The sequence below is a fragment of the Lissotriton helveticus genome, chromosome 9 (genome assembly GCF_964261635.1).
Source record: "Lissotriton helveticus chromosome 9, aLisHel1.1, whole genome shotgun sequence".
Taxonomy (NCBI): domain Eukaryota; kingdom Metazoa; phylum Chordata; class Amphibia; order Caudata; family Salamandridae; genus Lissotriton; species Lissotriton helveticus.
Window position 1 is genome coordinate 1,237,554,124 of NC_136070.1, and position 26,294 is coordinate 1,237,580,417.

General features: G+C 43.4%; 1 protein-coding gene across 1 annotated transcript in view; it reads right to left on the minus strand.

Annotated features, from left to right (window-relative positions):
- The window catches only part of CHCHD6 (coiled-coil-helix-coiled-coil-helix domain containing 6), an 890,347-nt gene that overhangs the window by 461,280 nt on the left and 402,773 nt on the right, over positions 1-26,294 (minus strand). Inside the window, exon 6 of the mRNA XM_078661730.1 lies at positions 8,038-8,108. Coding sequence (XP_078517856.1) covers positions 8,038-8,108 — 71 coding nt within the window. The remainder of the gene's footprint in view (positions 1-8,037; positions 8,109-26,294) is intronic.

Below are 26,294 nucleotides of genomic sequence, written 5' to 3' on the forward strand. Positions count from 1 at the left end.
GGCATCTCACATCAGTGGGGTGGACACCTTCATGGGGGACAGGTGACCCTTTTTTATTTTCAAAATCTGCAACTGGCTCGGCACTCCAATTATCAAACTTCTGGAAATAAATCCCACTTCCTCTTGTTTTCTACTGATTTCCAGGACTGGGGATGATATGCAAAGAGAGTTGGCGCTACCGGCAAAGATAAGTGGCCCGAAAGAACTGGGTTAAAGCGAATTCATTTCACACGTCCCACCAAGCAGGCTTCAGATGGAAACAACAAACCAACAGACATCTAGCCCCTTTTAGATGCAGCAAATCCCATTCAGACGACAAGATGAAGCTATCTCTCATGTACAGGGCCATAATTGAAAACAAGATTCCATCAAAATACCTAGATAGAAGAGGTGGTGCTGCAAGGCAGCCAATCACAAGCTGGCCCCTGCAATTTCACGTTCTATGGTATATAAAATTGAATGACACTTATTTACATTTACAACATGCATTCATGCTCATTCAGGAATGAACATTTCCAAAGGTATTTTGGAATTCCTGCAATTTTGTCATAAGAGCAGTTGGGCTACTGTAATGTCCTGATAAATGCATAAATGCAATAATGAGAGAACTTTGGTTTGTTGCTGATCTCTGTGCAGCTGCACTTCGAGCATCTGTCTTTTGCTGTATGAACTGGGTGAGAGCCATTGAATCTAAATGAGCTGAGCCCTTGAACTACTCCCTTTCTCATTTATTTTATTTGAAAAGTTTTATATAGCACGAACATGACCCTCGCGGGTATCAGATCGCTTCACAAATGATAGGGATTCAGAAAAGGGGGAGCAGAGACGTATAGCACATGTTGGGCCATCACCAGCACCATCTGTGCCTCTGGACCAGTTCACAAGTGAACACATTTGGACCTGCCCAGGATCTGACTTCCTGTCTCTCTGCGTGGACTTGAGGCAACAATACTAGAAATTGTGCACTGTACCGTGTCAGCATCTGGTTTCTGTTGAGGCAGTGGCCCACGTCGGGAGGAATAGTTACTGCAGATACCATTCTGAAAGCGTATACTGCACACCATCATCATACCCGCCACAGCTTACGCGGACAGGAAGCGACTGTGAGAAGTTGTCCTGGTATATGATGTTCACTATTCTAGTGAGCACCTTGCACCAGTCCAAACAACCCTTATGGTGATGGTTGTAAAGTCAACCTTATAGACCAGCTATCCTAGTGGTAGCGTGGACAAAGCAGTCTTAGGCTAAACTCAAGAGGGCATGTGAAGCCAGCTGTTCTACCATATGCAATCCCTTTAATACCAAATGAAAGGACACCACACAGGATATATATAAAATATATATGTATTTATTACTAAATTAATCCTCTGAACTCTTTATGAGGTCAATGGCACAAGCCCATAACAAGATACTTAATAAACATACAATAAGTTGCACAAAATACAGTAATGCCCTAGGGGCACTTCGAACCATATACTAAAATAGTGGTATAAGGACCACTTCACAAACAAAGGATAGGCCTAGGGCCTGGAAAATCGCTGGGGCTACACTGTACTACCAAAGGATAGGGAGCAGGAGGCCCACGGGATGCGCGTGCAGTGTCTTTACACGCACGTGAGTTACCATAGAGTAATAATGGGAACGAAAGAAATGGAAACTAGTTCTTTTAGGACACTTCCGGGTGGACTAGGGAAAAGCTACTTGAAACTAGGACACTAGGATAGTCAATACCCACAGGAGTACCGAAATACTCGCGTTACCTCACCCACAGGAAGCGGGTGCATAGGTGTCAAAGTGTGTTGGGTTTTGTCGCTGATTCCTATGGAGCCTTGGAGAAAGATGCTGCAGGCGACCAGGAGAGAAGTGTCCGGTTGGATCCAAGGGTGGATCGAGGATGAAGAGTACCTGAAAGCAGAGGGGACAGAGTCTGGGTCACTAGCCAGTGACCAGGATGGAACCAGGAAGGAACCAGGCGATGTCGCGAAGCAATCAGGTGATGTCGTGAAGCTTGTCTCTGCAGCCACGTGGACCAGGAGGTGTCGACGACGACCAGGGCGCTGGATACGGACTGTCCCACGAAGGCTCTCGCTGTCGGCGGTGTTGGCTTCCGGATTGGAGTCAACAAGCCTTGGCAAAGGCAACCCACGCAGGAATCGAAGATGGCTTCTTGATCAGACCAGCAAGGTCTGATGGGCTTCTCTTTTTCAGGGAAGCAAGGGCCAGTCTGGAGCAACCGGACCAGCGGTGTAGATTCAAAGTTTCGTCATCACAGAGGCCACTAGCCAACGGGCAAGTGACCGGACAGACGCGTCGAGCAGGAAAATGCAGAAGGGCCCCACGCAGAACTCGTGGAGTGTGGAGGGCTGATCGTCGGTGCAGTTGGTGCTCGGGGCTGGGGCTTCTCAATCCCCAATGCACAACTTCGAGGGTGCCTCTGAAGGTGCACGGAAAGCAATTTGCTGGCTTTCCAAGATGGCCGGTCCCACGTCTCTCGTCGCCTCCACGGGTCTCAGCTCTGCTGGGACTGTGGATCGGGCTGTTGGAAGTCTGGAAGTCCGGGTCTTGTCAGGCACTGTGCTCGGGCTCCGGCTGGAGAGTCGACAAAGCAAACCGTTGATCGCTCGATGGTGCCTGCTTGTGCAGGGTGGTCACTCCTTGACCACAAGGGAGATTCTTCAGTCTTCTATGTCAAGAAGAATGTCGAAGGTCCAGAGTTTCGTTTCAAGTTTCAGTCAGGAAACAATCTAAAGTCTTGGGACTCAGCTCCTACCTATATACCAAATTTAGGGGCTGGATTACCTGCTGGGTCCCTCCTATGGGTGGGACCCAGGAAGGGGATGGTTACACCCCTTTCCCTTTGTCCAGTTTCGCGCCAGAGCTGGGGCTGGAGTGCCCCAGCACCGGTTTGAACTGGACTATGCATGGGACACCTTGTGTGCCCCAGGCAGTGTCTCATTTCATTCAGCCCTCCCTGCCCCAATACACTATGGCCTGTCTGGGGTGGTGCTCACACCTCCCAAGACAGGAAACCTATTGTCCAAGCCTCCCTCGCTGGAAGGACTCCCAGCAGCAGGAGGTCAGACTTGTGTCTGTGGCAGCAGCATCCATTTTGTGATGTTGAGGCTCTGGTTAACTTTAACCGGGATTAGTAGGAACAACATGTCTTCTCCCTCTAGAAGGGTGGAATGCTACCCCAGTCGCCAGAACTGGCGAGGGGGTAGTATTCCAAAGCGTATGACACCTTACACGACATGTTTTGATAAAGCCAAACCAAAGTTAGCATTTAACCGCGAGGTTCATAATGCACTATATATATATATATATATATATATATATATATGGTATGGCTATATCCTAGAACAGCTATAAGGACATGGTTCCGTAAGCTGCAGACAGGCTCAGCTCATGCTAGAGCACCATCTCACATAAAACCAAGCACTCTGCCTCCAGGATTGTTAAGGCCTGCCATAGGAGTGACTTATAGGTGTATATGTGTCTAGATATAAGGTTAGATATAGGTATACTATATCTAAGCAAGGGGTGATTACACAACCTTGCCCCAGCTGAGTGATCTGCCAGTTGTGTCAGTTTGGATGGCCATCCAGGGGTGGCAAAAGATATGCTGCAGCACCTGGTAGGCCTTGGGTGCACCTTTGCCCTGGGTACCTATGGTACACTGTACAGGGACTCACAAGAGTGACCCAATTCCCAATTGGTGATGTACCTAAAGTACATGGTGTGAATTTAGAGAGAGAACAGCAGGGCTGTGGGTCTGATTAGCAGGCCCACAGCCACATCTAAGTCGAAAACCAGTGAAGCAAAAAGCAAAAAGTGGGGTGACCATAGGAAAGCAGACCCTACTCTCCTACAGCGACCAAACATAGGAAATGACTTGGTGTAGAATGCATAAGCCAAGCAATATGTGGTGATTAGTCATTGGGGGAAACTGCTGGTAATCATGATACCTCCCTCAACCCACTGCTCTAGCCCTCATTAATTAGAAAACGTCGCCAACCTTTTCAGTAATAAGAGCTACTTATTTTCAGTGAAGATCATCCCGAACTACTATTACTAGTGATGGAATTGTGACCATCATAATACAGGATTACATCAGTGGCCACCGTATGCAAGTTTCGGAGCAGTGATCACATCAGCCTTGACCTGGTGCCAGCAGTAATGTACAAAAGGCGTTGTCAATGTGGCACGCCTCTAGGTGGGTATAAAATTACAACCATAGCTGCAATGCCCCTGGCACCAAGGCATAACTATACGTAATGAGTCGCCCCAACATTGCACGATTTATCATCTTTAATTATATTAGCATTTTCAACCATTTTCCTCCAAACATCAGCTTGTGAATTTAAAAAATACATACATTGTTGCATACTTTCGAATTTTGGTATACCATATTTTCCGGCGTATAAGACGACCCGGCGTATAAGACTATCCCCTACTTTTCTTGATAAAATGTAGGTTTCGTGCTATACTCGCCGTATAAGACTACCCCCACTTCCAACGCGGTGCACAGTGCCACCATCGCCTACGTAACGTTCGTTCTTGTGTTTGAGTTCCCTCCTATACCGTACCTCTACTTGCACACATGTCACTTTTTCCTCCTGTAATGCACCATTTCCTATTGAGAAGCAGTCTGACACCTTCGGGTGAAGTCCGCGCTATGTAAAAACACATGAAAACATACCGTCAAATTTGGCACCCGGCGTATAAGACGACCCCCGACTTTCCAGAACATTTCAAGGGGTTAAAAAGTCGTCTTATACGCCGGAAAATACGGTACATATATTAATTCACCCAAGCAAAAGCTTCTCATTTAGTAGGCTGGGCTGCTCACGGGAGGGCTGCCTAAAGGTAGCCGGAGAACTACTAGTGGCCACTCGTTGGAGAAACCTGCCCAAGATTATATGCCCTGGACTGTTATCGCCTGTTCATTTCTGACCTAAAATTGTACTGTAAACAGTCAGCTTACTTACATCCCCGGTCAAGGCACGACCAGCTCTTGCCAGGTGTTTCTCACACCCTCCATGCAGCGCTCTGAAACCCTGCTTGGTGGAGTTTGCGCTATAAACCCTGAAATAAATAATCAATCAGTCTCCAGACAATTAAAGGGACATGATCACGGGTCCCTCAGTTTTACTGCTAGGTGGAAGGCAGAGAGGGACACTGGAAGGCAAGGTGACCGCTGGAGTTTGCAAGGACCCTGCATGCAATTGCTTTGTCCATTTCGTTTTCTAATAAAGATGCAGTTTCAGAAATACCTGGTTTGGCGCTAAAGCTGTGTTTGCAACAGAACGACTCAGTTTAAGGCCAGGCACTGGGTTTCCAAGAAGGCCTGACAGAGAGGACACGCTGCCTCGGAGGCCTGAGCACTGCAAACCGCCCCCCGAACAGGGGGAAAAACAGACCGAAAAGAAATCCATTCCAAGAGGAGAATCGGGGCAGAGCTGCGAGATCACAGAGCGAGAAAAACACGATTCGCCTCTGAATAATTTTATCTTTAAACGACTTTCTAATCCTCATTTAAAAAGCCTCAATAGCGGCCCATGCGCGCTCACGCAGGACAAAAAAAATCTGCAGCTCTGGTTTCCAGACTCCAATAAAATGAAAAACACAGGCTAAGCCGAATTCAGGCGAAAAAAATGCGGCCCTTTAGGGAAAAGAAAATCTGTAACGTCTGCACTAAGCCATAACCTCTTCAGCGATTCTTTTTACAGATTCAGCGAATGTAATAACATTTAATCCTCGCAGGCTAATCTAAAGGAAACACTCTAAAGGAGACCGAGACAATGCTAAAACAATGGCCGCAGCCTTCTGGGAGACCTGCCCTATTCTACTATCCGCGCCCCCCCCCCCCCCAAGCTGAGCGCATTACCAGGGCGGAACGCCATTGGCTTTCGCTGCAGCCGCAGGATTAGCGGGGTTTGCTCTCGAATCCCCCATCCAACCCGAGTCATGGATCCATGAATTTTGAGGGAAGGGCGCGCGTAGGCTTGAGATGTGCACCGGGGAGGTTGCGTATGAGACACCACATGCATTTTTTTAATACGATGACCAGAGTCTTCTGTACGCTGATTGGTCATGTAACGGGCCTGGCTATTGAGGACAAAAAATATTTTCAGAAATATTTATGTTCTCCTGATTTTGGTGGTTACATGCAGAACCACGCATGCCTAAAGAATGCAGTCTAAACAACGACTGCGTTGTTTCAACACGTTCCTTTAGGACGCAAGTGGTTACAACTACTTGCCTTAGGGAAGTGCTGGACTTTGGAATAGTATAATTTACTATATGTATCAATCAGGAGCGTAACACAGGCCCCCGCAGGTCCCCTCAGCACAGTACTCCGGCCGGAGAGCTCCTAATTGAGTCCAGAGGGGGGCCCTCCACGTACCTTGTAGGAGGGCCCCCCCCTCAAGTTTCGTTACGTCACTGGTATCAGTAGGGATGTTGTTGGACTCAAAATCCAACATCCCTAAAGCAAGTTGTCGTAATAACTTGAACTTGCAGACTAAAGGAACGCGTGCTAAAGACACATTCGTTGTTCAGACTGCGTTGTAAAGACACTGTGTGGTTCAGACGCCATGGTAAATGATGTCTTCCGATTTTAGGTCACTTTGAATAAAATTTGTATACAATCCACTGTAAGGCACCATAAAAATGGAAAGCTCGACGAGGACAACCATCTACTGCTACCGTGATATCAAGTGACAAGGACAAATATCGACTGGTGCCATGTCAGTGCCGCTGTAACCATTTCTTATTTCTTACTGCTGTGCCCCAATTATTTGATCAATAGGTTAAATCTTTTTAGTATACGGAGTGCGAGAAATTAGCATTGATATTCTCAAATTGTGTTCATCTGAACAAGATGAACTATAATTTGCTGCTGCAACGTATCCTTCGAGGGCTTAATGAGGAGAGTAGGAATTTAAAGCTGAAACCGATCGTGACACAGGTGTGAACGTTTTACGCACATTTGCACTTACACTTTATTAAATCAGCCATAAAAGGTAACATATAACAGACAGTCCGCTTAGACAAGAAATACAGTATGCATATGTAATGTCAGAAAAAAAAGTATGTGGCATCTTTTTGATTATGACCTGTATTTTAATTGTTTTGTTGTTAGAGCTTGCATTTATTACCCAGCTGACTTAATGTAGGCTCTGGTAAGTAAAGTAATGAATGGAACCAAGTGAAAAACAAAACTAACTATGTAATGGGGTCCAAGAAGGTTGATTCAACTTATTTACAATATTTGATCAATAATAGTTAGGCTGTTGGACATCTGCAAACGGTGTCAAGGTTGTAAAAAGGGGTGCCCCCATTTATTTACCCTGTGACATTAAACAGAATTGTGTTCAGATTTATTTTTCATAGGGAGTGAAAAAGAAGCAGATGGTTAGATCAGGGGCTACAGAAGGAGAAAGCAGTGTTTGAGGTAGGATGAAGGGGAGAACAGTTGTTCATGTCTTTGCTGGTAAAGTCTCATATACACTAAGGTAGCAGAAAACTACGGTCGCAGGCCAGCGGGACGACCCCCTACCCCCAACCACAGCATGAATTGGAGACTGTGCTATAAACTGTGTGACCCTGGTCTGGAAGGCAATTGAGAATGGTAGATGGGATCTGGTCTCCTACAGGTGCTGGTTGGGAACATTTTCATGGCACACATAACAAGACTGCCATCATCAAACAGGTGGCGGCATCGCCACGGCCTAGGCCAGTCCAACTGCACATATCCCAGTTGTAATTAATGGCTCAGCCCCGTCTCGCATATTCAGGGACATCTGTGCAACCACCACCACACTCAGCAAGTGCAGCGCGGCTGCCTGCGTTGGCAATCTATTTTCTTCAAACACATCGCATTATTAACGACTTTGATAGAGTTATTTGGCAACATTGAAGATCCCCTTGCAGCACGCGCATGAGTCGGAAACACCCACCCGCCAGGCACATCTTCCCTTTGTTGATCTGTTTCCACAACCAAAGCAAGGCAGGGAAGTAAGAGAGACAACTTACTTGACGCGGAACTCTGCGTTGGTGGCAGCGGTGTGGAACTGCTCCGACGTCATCTTGTAGATCTCAGTGTTCTGCAAAGGGACAAACACAAGACTCATCAACAAGAAGTAGGGGGTGCGGAGGAGAAGGCAGGCAGCAAACCCTGTTTGTCTAATTGTTTTTGGCAGTAAACTGAGCTTATTATTTGCATATTAGCTCGACAGCTAATTTGGTGAAGTCTTTCTTTCACATAAAACAAGAATAAAGGATGCGCTCTATTGCTTGATCCCAATCTAGGAAATGCAGAAAATATAGTCCTGTAGACTAGTTGCTTGATTAAGAACTTTGAACTAGGAGACCTCGGTTCCAACCCCGGTTCGGCAGGTTATTATCATCTGCTGCAGTTCCAACATCTGTCACAACTGTGAGTTCCTTAAAACACGAAGAACCAACATGCTTACTCCCTCATGTGTAAAAGGAAGAAATGATGGACAAAATGCTGAACAATGCAAACATTCACCCCCAGTCACAAGGATCTGGGTTGAATCCATCATTCTTTTGCTCCCCACGCCACCCCAGTTTAGACCCAGCCATATGCAAATCAGTCTTGACCCTGTGCCTCATAGGAACAGTCTAGCCCGAACTACCAAGCCAAGACCACCCTGGACCGGAAACAAGCATCCTGGAACCGGTTTTGGGGCATCACCCCTCATCAGTCAGGCTAGCTTGAATCCAGTGGCGCAGTGAGCAAGGGACCCACGTCCGGGCATAGCCTTCACACTTAGGGCGTCAAATGCAAAAGGAACAAATGATGGACGGAATGCTGAACAATGCAAACATTCACCCCCAGTCACAAGGATCTGGGTTTAATCCATCGTTCATTTGCTCATCACGCCACTTTGGACCCAGCTATATGCAAATCAGTTTTGACCCTGTCCATCATGGGACCAGTCCAGCCTGAACTGCCAAGCCAGGTCCTCCCTGGAACAGAAACCAGCATCCTGGGACCAGTTTGGGGATACCACCCATCATCAGCCAGGCTAGCTTGACTCCAGCTTGAGCACAGACTCATGTCTGGGCATAGCCTTCCCACTTAGGGCCACAAATGGAAAAGGCATGTGTGGCATTCATTCTCGCTCTCCGGAGACACTGTAGAAGTGCATAGGCAAAGCATTTTTAATGACTTACAACCATAACTTGGTTTGATGTCTCAGGACAAAACGTTCCCAAAAAAGTATTCATGCACACAAGACTGATCTAACTGGTGATCCTTTTTAGTTTTACTAAATCAGGACTTTCAACTTGTTAATACTGTATCTTTATGGCTACCTTTTAACCAAGCAGAGTAGAGCTTAATCCCTTTATGATATTGGCTCCACTACAGAGCTTAAAGTTCATGGCAATGAGCAATTGATAAAAACAACATATGCGTAGGCCCTAGAGCGGATCTCAGAAGGACCCTTGTTCTTTTCGTCTCCCTTACATCGACTCCATTCTCATGAAAGGCCCTCCTGTCCCGGTTTCAATCCATTTCACCACCCAAAGACCCACTAGGTGGTAGCATGCCAATGAGTCAATATTTTTTTGGGGGAAATGATGAAACCCAACTAGAAAACAGCCATATCTTTCACTTGAATTAAGTCCAGAAATGCATGGTCAAAGAAATTGATCCTGGCCAATTTTTAGAAAAGTCAAGGTAGCGGAGAGGGCCAGCTCAACACAGATGTTAGAGAGTGAGGGTTGCAGAGTTGAACCAATGATAAACCAGTCACCTTGATAGATACACTGGCACCCCGGACTTGCTGCAACTTTTGTAAAAACCAAATAAGTTGTTATTGACCTGAATTGTAGGGCAAAAGTAAAAAATATGACTGCCTCATAATACAACCATGTAAATATAACAAGGACAACCCATATAGGCTCAGGAGGGCAATGGTATTGGTACTAAACACAACAACTGTCCCATTGCGATAACTATTGTGAAACTCCAAGGTAATTAGACAAATCCAGTATATTTACCATTTCTCAAAGTCAGTGAGTCGCCTCCACTTTTCACACTGTACCTACTGCACCCCATCCTTATAGAACCAATTATAAATTCTGTCCAACAGAGTAAAGATGCTTTGCTTTGATTCATTTCTGTTGGACATTAATTATCTGATGTATGTCAATGACTTTGAGAAATGATAAATATACAGGATTTGTCTAATTACCCTGGAGTTTCACAGTAGGTATTGCTTTGAACCATAGGACAGTAGTGTGTTTAATCCTTGTACTGTTATGGAATTCTGCTTTTTTTATGTAGTTTATGCTCTGGATGGTAGTTTTTATACAGTGTTTAATGCTTATAGAGCCATGGCATTCCGTTTTTTTGATGCAGTTTTTGCTTACAGTGGTTTTCCTTATACAGTGTGTTTAGTCCTTATTCAACCATGGTATTCTATGTTTTTGATTCAGTTTGTGCTTCGGAAGGTAGTTCTTATACAGTTTGTTTAGTCCATATGCTGCCATGGTATTTTTTCTTTTTGATGGGGTTTGTGCTGCAGGCTGGCAGTCCTTGTGCAGTGTGTTTAGTCCTTATGCTGCTATGGCATTTTGCTTTCAGATGTGGTTTGTGCTTCGGGTGGTAGTCATTATACAGTGTGTTTAGACCTTATGCTGCATTGCATTCTGTGTTTTTGATGCAGTTTGGGTTTCAAAGCAGCAGTCCTTATACAGTGTGTTTAGCCCTGATGCTGCCATGCCAATCTGTCTTTTTGATGCAGGCTGTGCTTCAGGTGGTAGCCCTTATACAGTGTGTTTAGTCCTTATACAGCCATGGCATTCCGTCTTTTAGATGCAGTTTGTGCCTCAGGGAGGCAGCCCTTATACAGTGTGTTTAGTCCTTATACAGCCATGGCATTCCGTCTTTTAGATGCAGTTTGTGCCTCAGGGAAGCAGCCCTTATACATTGTGTTTAGTCCTTATACAGCCATGGCATTCCGTCTTTTAGATGCAGTTTGTGCCTCAGGGAGGCAGCCCTTTTACAGTGTGTTTAGTCCTTATACAGCCATGGCATTCCGTCTTTTAGATGCAGTTTGTGCCTCAGGGAGGCAGCCCTTATACAGTGTGTTTAGTCCTTATACAGCCATGGCATTCCGTCTTTTAGATGCAGTTTGTGCCTCGGGCGGTAGCCCTTATACAGTGTGTTTAGTCCTTATACAGCCATGGCATTCCGTCTTTTAGATGCAGTTTGTGCCTCAGGGAAGCAGCCCTTATACAGTGTGTTTAGTCCTTATACAGCCATGGCATTCCGTCTTTTAGATGCAGTTTGTGCCTCAGGGAGGCAGCCCTTATACAGTGTGTTTAGTCCTTATACAGCCATGACATTCCGTCTTTTTGATGCAGGCTGTGCTTCAGGTGGTAGCCCTTATACATTGTGTTTAGTCCTTATACAGCCATGGCATTCCGTCTTTTAGATGCAGTTTGTGTCTCAGGGAAGCAGCCCTTATACAGTGTGTTTAGCCCTGATGCTGCCATGCCAATCTGTCTTTTTGATGCAGGCTGTGCTTCAGGTGGTAGCCTTTATACAGTGTGTTTAGTCCTTATACAGCCATGGCATTCCGTCTTTTAGATGCAGTTTGTGTCTCAGGGAAGCAGCCCTTATACAGTGTGTTTAGTCCTTATACAGCCATGGCATTCCGTCTTTTAGATGCAGTTTGTGCCTCGGGCGGTAGCCTTTATACAGTGTGTTTAGTCCTTATACAGCCAGGGCATTCCGTCTTTTAGATGCAGTTTGTGCCTCAGGGAAGCAGCCCTTATACATTGTGTTTAGTCCTTATACAGCCATGGCATTCCGGCTTTTAGATGCAGTTTGTGCCTTAGGGAGGCAGCCCTTATACAGTGTGTTTAGTCCTTATACAGCCATGGCATTCCGTCTTTTAGATGCAGTTTGTGCCTCAGGGAGGCAGCCTTTATACAGTGTGTTTAGTCCTTATACAGCCATGGCATTCCGTCTTTTAGATGCAGTTTGTGCCTCAGAGAAGCAGCCCTTATACAGTGTGTTTAGTCCTTATACAGCCATGGCATTCCGTCTTTTAGATGCAGTTTGTGCCTCAGGGAGGCAGCCTTTATACAGTGTGTTTAGTCCTTATACAGCCATGGCATTCCGTCTTTTAGATGCAGTTTGTGCCTCAGAGAAGCAGCCCTTATACATTGTGTTTAGTCTGTCGTGTATTTCTATAGGTTCTGATTCGATTCCCCTATTCCTGACCCTATTCTGGTTAAACTTACTAGCTAGTTAACTAACAGTCAGCCCATGAGGCAAGAAATCCCCCATGATGCAGATACCGTTATCTGACGCAGTCACACTACGGCACAGGAACGTGTTATCTGATTAGGTCATAACGCTTGAGATCTAATTAGACAAGCGACATTCCTCCAGCCCCTGATAAGGCATACGACGTTCTCATAACAAATCAAACCTATGACAACCTGGATAATCCGTGCGGCCATTGTTTTGATTTCACAGAGAACTTTAGTAAAGAATGTGCTAACGAGCAAGTCGTATGACATCTTTATTGACGTACCTATGTCCATCCTTACGTCAATCTCGGCACCTTTAAGGTATAAATATTGCCGACCTTGCCCTATGCAAACACACGCGTGGTGACAAGACGGAGCAGCCATACTTGCCGAAGCCGAGAGCAGAAGCAGACCCCGCAGGCAGCAGCCCCGCCTTCCTGACGCGCTGAGAGACGCGCTGCTATCTCAAGCCGAGAGACCCAGCACCGGCGCTTCTGGGCAGCCCTCGCAGGCAGCCTGGAATATCGAGAGCAGAGAAAGAGATACCATTCCTCATTCATCCTAAATTCCAGGTACAGAACTGAATAACCCCTCCTAGAGAATTCTTTAGTTATTCACTTGGCAAAAACAAACTTAAACTAAACTGTAACTTTCTATTCCCGCCCACGCATTAGACTTAGGTCAGGTACACGGGGTAGGCGTATTTAGAAACACCAGTTGAGTACGTTTAGTCAAATGTATATGTGTATGTAAATATATTTTAATCATTTTAAACATCATATGGCTCAGAAACCATATCAATGTTTTTACAGTATTATTTTATACTATTGCTTCTAATGTATGCACTTTACTTAACTATAAGTATTGCAATAATATCGATCCATTTCTCTTGTACGAGAAAAGAGACTGATCAATAAATAACATCTTTTATTGAACACGCCCGTCTCTTCCTTTTCTCTACATTCTGATGAGACTAAGAATGCACGTACTGACTGAGTAAAATAATTGCCTTGTGCTCACACGACTCTCGAGATTGACTCTTGATTAGGGGAGAGCAAAGTTGTCATGTTCTATGGTTGTCAGAAACTAAATCCCTTCTTGTCTAATCAGGGGAGTTAAACCTTCCTTGAACATTCGAGAAAGTTTCTAGCGAACTCTGAGCTTAGCTGGCAAACCCAAAAATTAAGTCTAGTATCGACAGTAGTAGACCTAGTTAACGTCTGGCCTAGGCCTTTACTGCTGTAGGCACTATTCCAATGCGCAGAGCCTATTGGGAAAATAGGAGCTACACTACATGGCGCCCAACGTGTTTGGAAAGGGCGATAAAACTAACGTAAGACATTTAGAGTAACTCAGTCGTGCTTTCTCACTCAGACCCCTTTTCCCAAATACTCCAAAGACGTCTGGAGTGGGTGAAAGGTTATTATATCCTCCAAAACCTCGCAGGAGGGAACTCCTATGTATGGTTCTTGGTCTAGTCAACGTTGAAGGATAAAACAGTTCCAAAATATTGTGCATCTAATCTCTGTTTCCATAAAGAAACCTGATCTGCAAACAAAAATAATACCATCCTGTCAGTAAAATGGGAGACAGCGATGGAGAAAGAGAGGCAATTAGATTAGCTACTGAAATAGCAGATGCTGATGCTACCATGCAAGCAGCAGACGCGGATATAATACTTATTCCGGTCATTAAAAGGAGATCTATAACCTTAAAACTTATAGAAAATGGACTGACACCTAGAGGTGGCACAGTCATATTCGTAATTGAGGCACACGAATATCGGCAGACAGAGGTATACTATACATGGATACATTTTCCAGCAGCAAATGCTGTAACAAAGTACTTCCACTATTACAAAGTAGAGGAACCTCCTGAAACGTACACTCCTTTCGAGGAGGTGGAAGTACCACTCAAATTCCAAGAGCATTTGCTCTTATTTGATGGCGCCCTAATACATAACAATCACATTACAAGGCTCGGTCCTTTAGGAAGACCAGGAGCAACGTGGCCGGTCCTAGCCGGATACACACCACATCCAGACATCGAAAGAATGCCTGCAGCAGAGCTATTAATACAGCTAAAACAACTACTAAAAATTCATAGACAATTAGTTCAGTATGTAATGCGGACTTCAACAATTCAGCCAGCGATTAAAATTCCACAGCTGACCCCTCACCAGGGGAACACAAATAAAATCACACCACAGAACATCCAATCCTGCCTAGGTAAAGTTCCAGCTAAACGGGAACAAATACCATTCTGGTTGGCACAGAAAATTACCCAAATAGAGGCGGTGTTTCCTGACACCACCCCATTAGAAAAACACAGGATTCTGACTATATGTCTCCCAATGGGAATCGCACCACACATTGAGGACTGTGACACTTGGGGTACAGTCTTTGCTTCCATCTATACAAAAACGCACGGTGTTCCATCCATTTCGGTGATACCAGATGTGCTAAAACAAATTCAAGATGAATACGGTCCAGAACCTGCTTTAACTCTTGGTATGAAATTACTGAAAGACTTCAAGCAGGTCTCGGCTATATTACTAGCCAACATAAAGGGTGAAGCAGCAAACGTGGCGATCCGCCAGAGGTTAAAAGAGACAGATATAGCAGACCAACCAGCTGAAATTGCCAGAATCATAGAAAAATCCTATGAAGAACTAGGCAGAGATAGTCTAGGTGGAATACCAGTAAAATCGCAACTGACTACAAGTCCAGAAAAAATATTTTTTAATAATAATTCACCAAAAAAGAACTGGGATGGAAATAAACAATCCAATCCTAAAGTAAAGAAATTCCAGTCCAGAGGAAGGTCTCCTAGGCGAAGAGAGAAATCTCCGAACCCGAGACAAAGGTCACCTCAGAGTGAACCCTCTGGGAATAGATATAACCTTAGAAATAGGGATAATATTAAAAAACCTGATAGATATCAAGACATTGATACACGTCCCTCTCAATCTTTTCAGAATTCCTCGCAGAAATCGGAAAGAAGAGGACGATCAGAAGAGCACGCCAAGTCCAAAGACAAGGAACCTGCTCAACTGAAAAAGAAATCACAATTTCCAAAAAAGAAGGTAGCCAGTATCAAGGTAGTTAACAATGCCGAGAATACTGAGGACACAACTGAAAAACGGAGAATGGGCTCAGACAATGCTAGACAGCGCAGCAGAGGTGAGCATAGCTCGCAAAGTCCTTATGAATCATCTGGAGACAGTGGACACGAATGAATACCTTCAAGTGGAAACTGCAGATACCAGAGTTAGCAAGCCCCACAAAATATACGAGATAACATTACGTATAGAGGGAGATAAGACTAGGAAAATAAGGGGACTATTTTGGGATAACCTATCCAAGGGCTATGACATCCTTCTAGCTGAAAAAGACTGGCCACCAGAGTTTGTCAGGGAGTGCCCTCATGGCGAAGAAGTAATTATGCCTGCCTTCTCTAATCAAATACCGATTCATAAAAAATATACACTTGCTAGAAAGTGGGCAGTGGCCTTAGCACCTGCTTTATATAAAAATCATGTAGGATGGGATGAGGATTCTCCTCCTCACAAAGTCCAGTTAAAATCACAACCTACTGCACAAAGGCAGTACCCAATTAAGCAAGAAGCTAAAAAACAAGTAAATGAAATACTAGATCAGCTAGAATACCAAGGGGTGATTGAAACTTGCACCTCACAAATGAACAATCCTTTATTTCCGGTCTCCAAACCAGACAATTCGTACCGTCTAGTTTTGGATTACCGACACCTTAACACATGTTGCAAAACTTTTGCAGTGCAAAACTCACACAGTGCTGCACTAATGAATAACATAGTGCGCAAAAAATACAAAACAACCTTGGACATCTCCAACGGATTCTTTTGTCAAAACATAGCACCAGAGAGCAGATATTTAACTGCATTCTCAGTAAATGGCACTCAAAAACAATTCTGTCGGTTAGCCCAGGGGTACAAGAACAGCCCGGGGGTATTCTCAGCGAGAGTAACAGAATTACTACAACTATATGATGATGAAGCATTATCTTATGTCGATGACATTTACTTAACAGATGATGACTTGGAGACTCACTTGAAAAGAGTGAACACCATAATACTTGGTTTCGCTGCAGAGGGTTACAAATTCAACTTCAAAAAGTCCAGAATTGCCCATCTGACGGTCCTATTCTTAGGATATGAGTTATCAAGTGAAGGCAAAAGCCTGGCAGACAATTTCCTAGAGAAATGTGCCGTAATCCAAGCTCCTAAAACACTAAAAAACCTACAGTCAATTCTAGGCTTCCTAAATTTCGGAAGAACTTACATTGCAAATTACGCAGAAAGGGTCAAACCCCTTTACGATCTAATTAAACCAGACTTTAAAAGATCCAGTTGGACTCAAGCACACACAGAAATTTTGAGATCCTTACAAACAGACATGCTAATTAAAACAAAATTAGAAACCCGTGATAATACACGCAACCTTGTGATCCGAGTCATCCCAGGGAGATGCGGATTCACATACCTAACCTCTAATGAGGGAGATAAGGTACCAATTGCATTCAAATCACATTTGTACACAAAAGCTGAACAGAGATTCAACAACAAAGGAAAAATTGTTCAAGCAGTTCAAACCGCAATAGCTAGAGAAAAAGACATAGCTGACGGTAGACATATCACAGTCAGAACAGCAGAATCAGCTTTTGAGGCATTAACAACACCGTGTAATTTACCAACAACAACATTGGATCCAGAATGGTTACAATGGGTAAATTCAATCACAACGGACAAAGTATATTACTTCTTTGATCCAGAACTAGAAGAATTAAAAAATCTAAAATATGAAAAAACGTATCCTCTGCCAATCGACATTCTGCCTCTACGACATTACGCCTGTGTAATCTATACAGACGGACATGCTCAACCCTCCGTTTGGGGAGAACATGCATACAATCCCACATGTGAGATTACAAAAGAAGTGTGGCACGGAGGTAAACTAAGACCTCTATTAACAAAATCACACTCAGTAGAAACTAATTCAGAACTACAAACTGAAATATTAGCTTTGAAAATGGCGCTAGATAATGCGGATCGCGAATTCCCGACACTTATAGTGTCAGATTCATATTTCTGCGTCAAAGCATATAACAAGGATTTGCAGACCTGGATTCAGAACGATTACAAAGATGACACGGATGCACCAATAAAGCAGAGACTGCTCTGGGAACAGGTAGCTCTTTTGAAAAAAGAACTACCAAAGACTCACGTGACACACTCACTGAGTCACCAGCGTGATGGCGTTCACGTTGTAGGGAATTCATTGGCTGAAACAGCCGCAGCGGCAGCCAGTAAACCGGCTCCCGTAGATCGAAAAAAGCGTACATTGAAATACATTGACGGCGAAACATTGCTGGCAGTAAAAACGTCATCAAAAGGCGACTGCTCGGCGTTACCGATCAACTATCCACTCAATTACACATACATCATAGATGCAAACTCCATTCCTTTTGCTCGAATCCCTGGAGTGGGGGATAGAGTGATTCCAAACATGGACAGGAGAAACTTGTTAATCGCAGACGCACACATGGGCGAGGGTCTCAGACACCTTAAATTAAAGGATTCTCTGGAAGAATTACAATCACGGTACTGGTGGCCAGGCATGAGCCTGCACTACACCATGTTTGTAAAAAACTGCCCAAACTGCAACAGAGATCGCAGTGGGGAGAGAAGCAGTTTAATACCTCGTCGTATCAAGGCAGATAACATCACCACTAAAAAGAATGGCTTGCGATTAACATATACAGGCTAGTTCCCACTTATAATGTAGATCCACAACACTCGGCTGACGTCCGGACTGTTATACAAGATTTGCGAGTCTAAATGGCATATACGCTAAGAGCATGCTACGTTCGACCAATTTTTTTTCCTTTTCTCAGGCAATCCAGCCTGGGGGGGGAAAGAATGGCCAAATGAGCACAGCCCAGCGGGAATCTTCTCACTTCCTTCCTGAGGGTATGGGATGGTGTAAAGAAAAAACCAAGACAGAAAGCAATCTATAATAGAAAGGATATTAGGTTCGGGAGCTGGGTGGGTCAAACATCTAATAAGTGTCCAACGTAGTCTTAATAACTTGCCAAGAAATTCTCTGAAGGGATTCAGTCCGTACGAATTATTATTCGGAACTAGGATGTTGATCTCTGACCTTGATAGTCAGACTTCAGTGGTAACAGAAAAAAGCTTTGATGTCAAAGACCGTTTGGCTATTTTGCAGGACTTAAACAAAACAAGAAAAGACCTGAGCAACATACAGTTGAAAGAACAGCCAACGACCACTGAAGAATCACCACCTGTCCCAGCAAGACCTGTCTGGATTCCAAAAGTCGGGGATCTAGTCAGGGAGAAGATCGCGGTAAAGAAGGAATTTGGGCCTTCTTACAGAAAAGCAGTTCCTGTCTTGTCTGTCAACGGGACAAGATCAGTTGTACTACCGCCACTTGCTGGAAAAAAGGAGAACCGAGTTGTATCCATCGACCTGGTAAAACCACAACATGTGGCCGATAACAAACAGTAGGCCAAGTGGACTCCCAATAAGTAGCAGAACACCAAGGTTTGCTACCAGTACAGAGGTCCTATCAAAGAGGCTCATCACATTCGAAACGCCTACGGAAGAACAACAAGGACTATGCAACAATGCAATAGAACTTAGACCTCTGAAAACCCAAATAAAGACATTTAGCAGAGACACACCAATCTATACAGAAGTACCAAGTGAAAATGCAAGAAACAAAAATCCTGAACCAATTGGAACAATTGACAGAACTGCATCTGGTTACTTCATCAACTTCGATGATTCCTCTGAAGGTTTCAGCGAACAAAAGACACAGCCATCATCAAAATCCTTTAAAGACAAAGCTAAGGAACTTTTGAAACAACTGAAAGAAACATATCTAGTTACTCCATGGATTGAATTTTGGGTGGGTTTTGGTGCATTTATCCTCATACTTTGGCTCATCATGGTATTTACCTTGGGACGCTTCATTGAGGGAAAATATGCTAAAATGGACACAGCAAGTCAGAACATCAACTTGGTCCTCAAACCACACACATCTTCACACGTCGAGAAACGAGAACTTTCTTCAGAACTTTCTTCAGCCAACTTCACAGCAATTCCAATACCTGGTGGGGTAGCCTGGGACAACACTGACTATGAAATTTATGGTCCGGTCGAGATCCTGAAATATCCACACCAAATCAAGATCTCCTTGAGTGACTTTGCAAAACCAAACTCATTTGCTGATGATTGGGACTTTGAAAGTATAAACAATATGATGTCTGACTTAGTAATGTCTGCTAAATTTACAAAACATGATTATTTGCAGGGTTCTACAAATTATGACAGCATGTACTGCTATAACCATTATGGTAACCATTTCTTGCATAAATCTGCACAACCTAGAAATGTTTTAAATTTTAATCAATGGGAACATTGTGCTACACCTCCAAAAGGGAGCTCTAGAACCGTGTATGGCAAATATTCATATTTTTCAGGTTTTAACATAACTAATGCTGAAACATTTTATTACAAATTGTCAAACAAGACAGGGATGAAAACCATGATAACCAACACAAAATTGATATATTCAGATTCTTTCTTTGAAAAAATGAATACTTTTGGATTTGATTATTGGGACAAACATGTTGATTTGAAAAGTGTTTGGGGCACAAAAGAATGGCAAGTACAGGGTATAGAAGCTTTGTTTAGAGCCTGCATGATCCCAGAACAAATGATATTTTTAAATGACACCGTTCAACAAACCACCTGTCTTGGCTTAGCCAAAATCAAAGATTTAAATAACCTGTCTATTCCAAAGCCAACAATGTTTAGCAATAACTCTGAAACAGATGAAGAAATAGACATAAACCATATACTTATCCAAAACAGAACACATCCTGATTGGAAACAATGGTTGATCTGGCCCACAGATACAAATAACTGTCAAGATAGATTCCTGAATAAAACACAGGGTTTCAAAATGACCAGGCCAGACCCTAGATATCCCCAAAGACATCACCCAGGGATAATAACAACCTACAGTGTGGGCAAATTATGCCTTCAATGGCTACAAACTTCCACACTGCCTGAAATTAAGCAACACCTAACTTTACTTACTGATGGTGCTGACTTGCGTGATTTCATAATGGGACCACGCAAACAGCGTCAAAAGCGTTTCATAGCAGCCTCTGTATATGCAGCATACAATGAGGCCTGGAAGGTTACTCAAATTGAAACAGCAGAAAGAATACGGGAAATTGACCGTATTAATTTGGAAAAATCACTTTCTGTAGTGGACAATGGGTTAATGACTCTGTCCTCCAGAATTTTTTCATTGGACAGCATTGTGTCTTCAGCAATCGATATATTATCGCAAGACTTACTGTTATTACAACATGGTCAGTCACAATTGCGTTCTATTGTACAGCTTGGCTGGACGTTACAAAATCTGCGTTCAGGCTATGTGCCTTGGCGTTTAATCAACACAACGTCACTATTCCAAATCTTTAACCTTACTGATAGACAAATCGGTATGGCGCAAAAGGGTGCTGATTATACAATCTTGAGCATTGAAAAACTAGAAAGATTACCGTTGACAATGTCAGAACGACCTGTCAGTGAATGGATAATCCACGGAATCATAAATATTCCAATCTCAACCTTCAGGTTTCAATACTGCCAAAAATATATACAGGCTGGCATGTACGAGAAATTGGGAAAGGGGTACCTTAAAACAACATGGAACCTGCCCTATTCACATGCATGTGTCAGTAACAAAGGACAGAAAGTGTTTCTTAGTGGCAACAATTGTGCTATGTCACTAAGCGGCACGCTTCTGTGTAACGGTATTAGTTTGCACGGAGCCTGTGAAGGGAATTCATACAACCTTTCATGTCACCAGCAAGGCGCACCTGCAACTGAAATAGAACCATTCTTTCAAAGACTCTATAATGGGAGTTACATTCTTATTGTAGACCGCAGATGCTGTAGTCTTATGCCCGGGACTCCTTATCTCGTCACTACGACGGCGAAGGTCAAGTGCTGTGGACGTTCTTTGTTTCCCAGCTCCTTTCCAGACAGGGAGGCAAGGGCATGGCCCAGTTTGAAAATTACTTCTATTCGAATAGACACTTTAAGCAGAATGAAAACAGTGCTTCTTCAGACGCCTACAAGGCTCACGTCATCTAAAGAAACGTATGATCTACAAGTCGCAAGGACGACTGCAGAGATACATACATTATTATCAACTAATTCCCCCGTACATTTCGCGGAAATCCTGAGCGAAATCTTAAATATTTCTGATACCACAGGGGTCTCAAAGGTATTTAAGACAGTATTTTCGATGGCATTAACACCATTCAAAGCCATACTGGGTATTTTTCCAGACTTCGTCCATTCGATTTTTGGCGGACTTCCCCTGATCCTAGGACTAATTGCAGGAATCCTATTCCTAGTCCTTATTTTTCGTTATGGCAACCCATGTCACAGATCAAACTCTCGCGACAATGGAAGATACGATCCTAGCCATTGGATACCGGGACCGGATATCAAAAATCCTGGGACTATCCCGGCTTAGAGACCTAAACATGACTTGGTTTCTATCATTTCGACCAATGTGGCAAAGGTGTGTTTTACCTGTACTAAGGTGTCTGCTATGCGGAGAAGAATGCGTGTTAGACACCTGTCTGACGCTACAATCGGATGCGCCGGTGGATGCAGATACACTGTTGGTTCCTACCAAGGTTCACGCACTGTGCTGCCCTCAAAGGCTGCCAATTCTGATGACGGCATTCCTGGAATCTTCACCACTGCGATTGAAGAGTAGTGAAGTTCAAGATGAAAGCAGCATCGAACAGGTACGACCTTCTGTCAGCAATGCAAATCAGAATGTCAATGGAGACAATCATGCGCATGAATGCATGGTTACCCCTATTTCCGACTTAGAGGAACTTTCCCATGAAGCTGTTGACAGTTTTTTCGAAAGCCTGAATGATATGATGTTCTCTCCGGAACAGAAATAGAGACTTTTGAGTAAACTCGCACACGGCGTTCCCTGAATTCGGCCTTCAACTTTAAAATAAAGTCACATGAACAATTACAATCCAGTTCACGGACAGCAACTTTTTTCAGCAAGCCCCTAAAATATTTTTCTATATATTTTTTCCCGGGACACTGATTTTCTGCTTAAAGTAAGAGACTATTCCTAGAGAACTAAGATTTCTATTTTAGATACTTTATAGACTTTATAGACTTTAGCTGCCCGCTGGTATGTTCGCAATAGATTTTATGTGATGAAATGGTTTCGACTTTTTTTCTGTATAGCCATATTAAGAGCCATTTCATGTGTATTTCTCATATACCAACAATCAATAATGCATAACAATGCGTGTTCACTTTTGCATCTAATTCATAGCTTAAGTGCATACAATATATATGACTGCAATTTTTCAGTATATTTGAAAATTTCGAAATGCATTTATGTATTTTGGGGTGGTAAGGTATACACTATACTCTATAGTATGTTGTACTATGTTATACTATGCATAGATTAGTAGATATGACCATAGTTAGCGTGGAGTGGGTGTCGTGTATTTCTATAGGTTCTGATTCGATCCCCCTATTCCTGACCCTATTCTGGTTAAACTTACTAGCTAGTTAACTAACAGTCAGCCCATGAGGCAAGAAATCCCCCATGATGCAGATACCGTTATCTGACGCAGTCACACTACGGCACAGGAACGTGTTATCTGATTAGGTCATAACGCTTGAGATCTAATTAGACAAGCGACATTCCTCCAGCCCCTGATAAGGCATACGACGTTCTCATAACAAATCAAACCTATGACAACCTGGATAATCCGTGCGGCCATTGTTTTGATTTCACAGAGAACTTTAGTAAAGAATGTGCTAACGAGCAAGTCGTATGACATCTTTATTGACGTACCTATGTCCATCCTTACGTCAATCTCGGCACCTTTAAGGTATAAATATTGCCGACCTTGCCCTATGCAAACACACGCGTGGTGACAAGACGGAGCAGCCATACTTGCCGAAGCCGAGAGCAGAAGCAGACCCCGCAGGCAGCAGCCCCGCCTTCCTGACGCGCTGAGAGACGCGCTGCTATCTCAAGCCGAGAGACCCAGCACCGGCGCTTCTGGGCAGCCCTCGCAGGCAGCCTGGAATATCGAGAGCAGAGAAAGAGATACCATTCCTCATTCATCCTAAATTCCAGGTACAGAACTGAATAACCCCTCCTAGAGAATTCTTTAGTTATTCACTTGGCAAAAACAAACTTAAACTAAACTGTAACTTTCTATTCCCGCCCACGCATTAGACTTAGGTCAGGTACACGGGGTAGGCGTATTTAGAAACACCAGTTGAGTACGTTTAGTCAAATGTATATGTGTATGTAAATATATTTTAATCATTTTAAACATCATATGGCTCAGAAACCATATCAATGTTTTTACAGTATTATTTTATACTATTGCTTCTAATGTATGCACTTTACTTAACTATAAGTATTGCAATAATATCGATCCATTTCTCTTGTACGAGAAAAGAGACTGATCAATAAATAACATCTTTTATTGAACACGCCCGTCTCTTCCTTTTCTCTACATTCTGATGAGACTAAGAATGCACGTACTGACTGAGTAAAATAATTGCCTTGTGCTCACACGACTCTCGAGATTGACTCTTGATTAGGGGAGAGCAAAGTTGTCATGTTCTATGGTTGTCAGAAACTAAATCCCTTCTTGTCTAATCAGGGGAGTTAAACCTTCCTTGAACATTCGAGAAAGTTTCTAGCGAACTCTGAGCTTAGCTGGCAAACCCAAAAATTAAGTCTAGTATCGACAGTAGTAGACCTAGTTAACGTCTGGCCTAGGCCTTTACTGCTGTAGGCACTATTCCAATGCGCAGAGCCTATTGGGAAAATAGGAGCTACACTACAAGTCCTTATACAGCCATGGCATTCCGTCTTTTAGATGCAGTTTGTGCCTCAGGGAGGCAGCCCTTATACAGTGTGTTTAGTCCTTATACAGCCAGGGCATTCCGTCTTTTAGATGCAGTTTGTGCCTCAGGGAGGCAGCCTTTATACAGTGTGTTTAGTCCTTATACAGCCATGGCATTCCGTCTTTTAGATGCAGTTTGTGCCTCAGGGAAGCAGCCCTTATACAGTGTGTTTAGTCCTTATACAGCCATGGCATTCTGTGTTTTTGATGCAGTTTGTGCTTCAGGGCGGTAGCCCTTATACGGTGTGTTTAGACCTTATGCTGCATTGCATTCTGTGTTTTTGATGCAGTTTGGGTTTCGAGGCAGCAGTCCTTATACAGTGTGTTTAGCCCTGATGCTGCCATGCCAATCTGTCTTTTTGATGCAGGCTGTGCTTCAGGTGGTAGCCCTTATACAGTGTGTTTAGTCCTTATACAGCCATGGCATTCCGTCTTTTAGATGCAGTTTGTGCCTCAGGGAGGCAGCCCTTATACAGTGTGTTTAGTCCTTATACAGCCATGGCATTCTGTGTTTTTGATGCAGTTTGTGCCTCAGGGAGGTAGTCCTTATACAGTGTTTAGTCATTATACAGCCATGGCATTCTGTCTTTTTGGTGTAGTTTGTGCTTCGAATGGTAATCCTTATACAGCTTGTTTAGTCCTTATGCTGCCATGGCATGTTGTCTTTTTGACATGGTTTGTGCTGCGGGGTGGCAGTCCTTAAACAGTATGTTTAGTCATTATGCTGCCATGGCATTCTGCTTTCAGATGCAGTTTGTGCTTCGGGTAGTATATATATAAATTCTTTATTCGGACTTTCAATATTAGAAATCCATAAAAGCAATATTAATACATAGTAAGTAAATCATAAAAAGAAAAAGTTTTTTAAACATGAGTTTTAAAATGCAGAATAATTTCATAGACATTGCTAAGTTTTCAGAAGACTATTTACAAGTACTCTAAGTTAGAAAAACTTACTTTACAGATTTTTTCTGTGTCTATATATGCATTTAAAAAAATTAAGAACATGGTAACAGGTAATTTCAGTATCCAAGAGCTGAAAGCTTAACATAGCAGGGCGACACTGCCTGAATCCCCATGATTTCAACAGGGTCAATAACCAGAGTTTACGATGTTCGTGATAAAATTTACAAAACAAGACTGTATGTAAAGTGGTTTGAAATGACTTCTCATCGCAGGGACACAGGGGTAAACTCGTATCCCATGCATTTGGTACTGGGAATGCCACTAGCCTATGAAAAAGGTTTAATCTGAATCTTACCAAAAGAAAACGATCAAAAGCACTGATTTCAAGATTTAAATAAGGCTGGATAGAAAAAGTGGATTGGACCATTACAGCATGTTGGACAGACGGTTTGCCTGCTTCGATTTGCAGTCTCAGGTTTTGCAAATGTCCCAGGGCTAGTGTTTGTAGTTGTTTTTTTGAGAGTTCACTGATTTTTTCGGGAGTAGAATAGTATTTTTCGGCTCCAAGGTCAATAAAAAAGTTCCTGATGTAAGCTAGCCATTTTATTTTTAGAGCATGGTCTAGTGTCATAGCATCTGCCACTATTGTCTTGGTGAGGGCGTTTTTTTCTGAGGTCCAAATACGGCGCCATAGGAGTAGCGGTTGTATTCTTGCCAAGTCCTCAATGTACGGGATGCCTAGTTCAACATGGCATGCATACGTAGAGGATCGCTTTGGGGCAGTTAAGAGGAACCTCAGAAGATTATTTTCTGCAATTTGCAGGGAAGAGACATCCATATGGCCCCATACGCTAGTGCTGTTGATTGGCACTTAGCTCTGTAGATGGCTAGTAATTCCAGAGGTGGTCGTTTTCCCAGTTTTTGCGAGAAAGACACCAAGGCCGCTATCGCTCTCTTAAAGCAATGTTTCCTTGCTTCCACTGCCATTTTCCAGGACAATTTGTTATCTATTGTGATACCCAAG